Source organism: Dipodomys ordii, unplaced genomic scaffold (assembly GCF_000151885.1).
Source record: "Dipodomys ordii isolate 6190 unplaced genomic scaffold, Dord_2.0 Scaffold11, whole genome shotgun sequence".
NCBI lineage: Eukaryota > Metazoa > Chordata > Mammalia > Rodentia > Heteromyidae > Dipodomys > Dipodomys ordii.
Genome location: NW_012267227.1, coordinates 2,151,462 through 2,154,014, shown reverse-complemented (window position 1 = coordinate 2,154,014; position 2,553 = coordinate 2,151,462). Strand labels below are relative to the sequence as shown.

Below are 2,553 nucleotides of genomic sequence, written 5' to 3'. Positions count from 1 at the left end.
CTCAAGTGGTAGAGTGCTAGCCTTGAGCTGAAGAGCTGAGGGACAGCGCCCAGGCCCAGAGTTCAGGCCCCACAACCGGACCCCCCAAAAAAAAAGGGTGAAGTTAATCCTCTAAAGAAAGTAAGTTGCTAGTAAACACAAGAAAAAAATGTTCAGGGAGGGCAGTGAGTGGGGAGGAGATGGGAAGGGGTGGGAAGGGGAAACAAAGGAGGACGCAACAATGCTTGATAAGAAATGTCCTCATTACCTTGCCCATGTAATTGTAACCCCTCTGTATGGTATTTTCACAATTAAAAAAAATGTTCAACATTGTTAGCCACCAGGAAAATGTTAAGTCAAAATAATAATGAAACATCACTTCACACCCAGCAGGAGAGCTATAATAAGATGGACAATAGCAAGTGTTGATGATGAAGAAATCAGAAAGTTCATACAATGCTAGTGGGAACATAAAAAAAGTATAGCCACTTCTAAACAGTTTGCAGTTCCACAAAACATTAAGCAGAGTTCTCAAATGCCCCAACAATTCTATTCTTAGCTATATACACTGGAGAAGTGAAAATATAATGCTAATGCCTGTATGTTCATATATATGAGAGGCTTAAAATATTTTTTAAAAATAGTCTTGGGGCTTGAACTCAGGGTTTAGGTGCTATCATTGAGCTTCTTTGTTTAAGAATAGAGCTCTACCACTTGAGCTACAGTGCTACTTCCGGTTTTCTGGTGGTTAATTAGAGGCAAGAGTCTCACAGACTTTCCTGCCTGGGCTGGCTTTGAACCGCCATCCTCATATCTTAGCCTCCTGAGTAGCTAAGACTAAAGGTATAAGCCAATGGCACCCAGCTAATGATTCTTTTGAAGTGCTAACTTTCTAAATTGATTCTGGTTGCCCAACTCTGTGAATGTTCTAAAGGCCACTGAATTTTAAACTTTATTAATATTATTATTATTGCCAGTCCTGGGGCTTGAACTCAGGGCCTGGGCACTGTGCCTGAGCTTCTTTTGCTCAAAGCTGGCACTCTACCACTTGAGCCACAGCGCTACTTCTGACTTTTTCTGTTTATGTGGTACTGAGGAATCAAACCTAGGGCTTCATGCATACTAGGCAAGCATTATACCACTAAGCTACATTCCCAGGCCCAATTTTAAACTTTAAAATGAGTAAATTGATTGTATATAAATTGTCTTAGTAAAGCTATGTTAAAATCTAGAAGTGTTCTTTCCAACTAATAATGTAATGCTCCTTTGAAGTATTTGACTGTCCAAAAGAGAAGGTGCAGTTAAGTACAAATAAGAGAAATGTGTGATATTTAATTCATCACAAACAAAAACCCAAATAGAAAATGAATTACCAATCAACAACCACTTTTTATCATATCCAATCTTGACTGAAGAATGAATAAAGCCAAAGGAAAAAAAAACTATTGGAAAGGAGTAGTAAATATGTTTATTCCTGTTTTTTTTTGTTGGTCATGGGGTTTGAACTCTGGGCCTGGGCACTGTCCCTCAGCTCTTCAGCTCAAGGTGAGCGCTCTACCACTTGAGCTACAGCGCCACTTCCGGTTTTCTAGTGGTTTATTGGAGATAGGAGTCTCACAGTCTTTCCTGCCTGGGCTGGCTTTGAACCGAGATCCTCAGATCTCAGCCTCCTGAGGAGCTAGGATTACAGGTGTGAGCCACCGCGCCCAGCTTTACTCCTGAAAGGAGGTCAAACTAGCTGGCTGCCACCAGCTCCAGCTTTAATATTAGTTACTCAGAGGCTAAAACCTAAAAGATCTGGGTTCAAAGCTAGCAAGGGCAGAAAAGTCAGCAAATATAATTCCAATTTATTAGGAAAAATGCCAGGCCTGGCTCAAGTGGCAGAGTGCCAGTGTGAGCCAAAAGGCTGAGCAAGGGCTTGATGCTTGAATTCAGGCCCTAGTACTAGCACATGCCCACACACACACGCACACACGCACACACACACACACACACACACACGCACGCACGCACGCACGGGCACACACACACACACACACACACACAGAAAATTAGGCCAAAATAAAAAAAAATCATGATCCACTAATAGCTCAGCAAATTCCAACAAGAGAAAACAAAAACAAAAAACAGAAAAGTGCATCAAATACCTTAACTAGACTGATTAGACAAGGGACACAGAAAGTCAATTCAACATTATATACTCACCCTTCCTTCAGCATCAACTATTATTTCTGACATCTTAAAAGTGACTTTTGGATTTGCTGTTCCTTTAAAGAGACATAAACAAGTAATTATACATCCTAATATTACTCATGCTAATTTTGACAGCTCAAGCCTTTCTGCAGTTTTTTTAAGTAAGGAATACTATATATAGTTAGGGCTTTATTAAGTAAGAATTTCAAGAACTTATCTCAAAAATCTCAAAATAATACTTTATTTTTATAGTAAAAAAAAAGAAGCTGTAGAGATTAACAATGAGGGGCTGGGAAGATGGCTCAGTGGTAGAGTGCTTGCCTTGCATGCCTGAGGCCCTGTTCAATTCCTCAGCACCACATAAGCAAAAAGAAAAAAGCC

At 40.2% G+C, this 2,553-nt stretch overlaps 1 protein-coding gene across 1 annotated transcript in view; it reads right to left on the bottom strand.

Annotated features, from left to right (window-relative positions):
- Dpp8 (dipeptidyl-peptidase 8) overlaps window positions 1–2,553 on the bottom strand; it is an 80,242-nt gene that overhangs the window by 40,687 nt on the left and 37,002 nt on the right. The window contains exon 7 of the mRNA XM_013009910.1: window positions 2,185–2,246. Coding sequence (XP_012865364.1) covers window positions 2,185–2,246 — 62 coding nt within the window. The remainder of the gene's footprint in view (window positions 1–2,184; window positions 2,247–2,553) is intronic.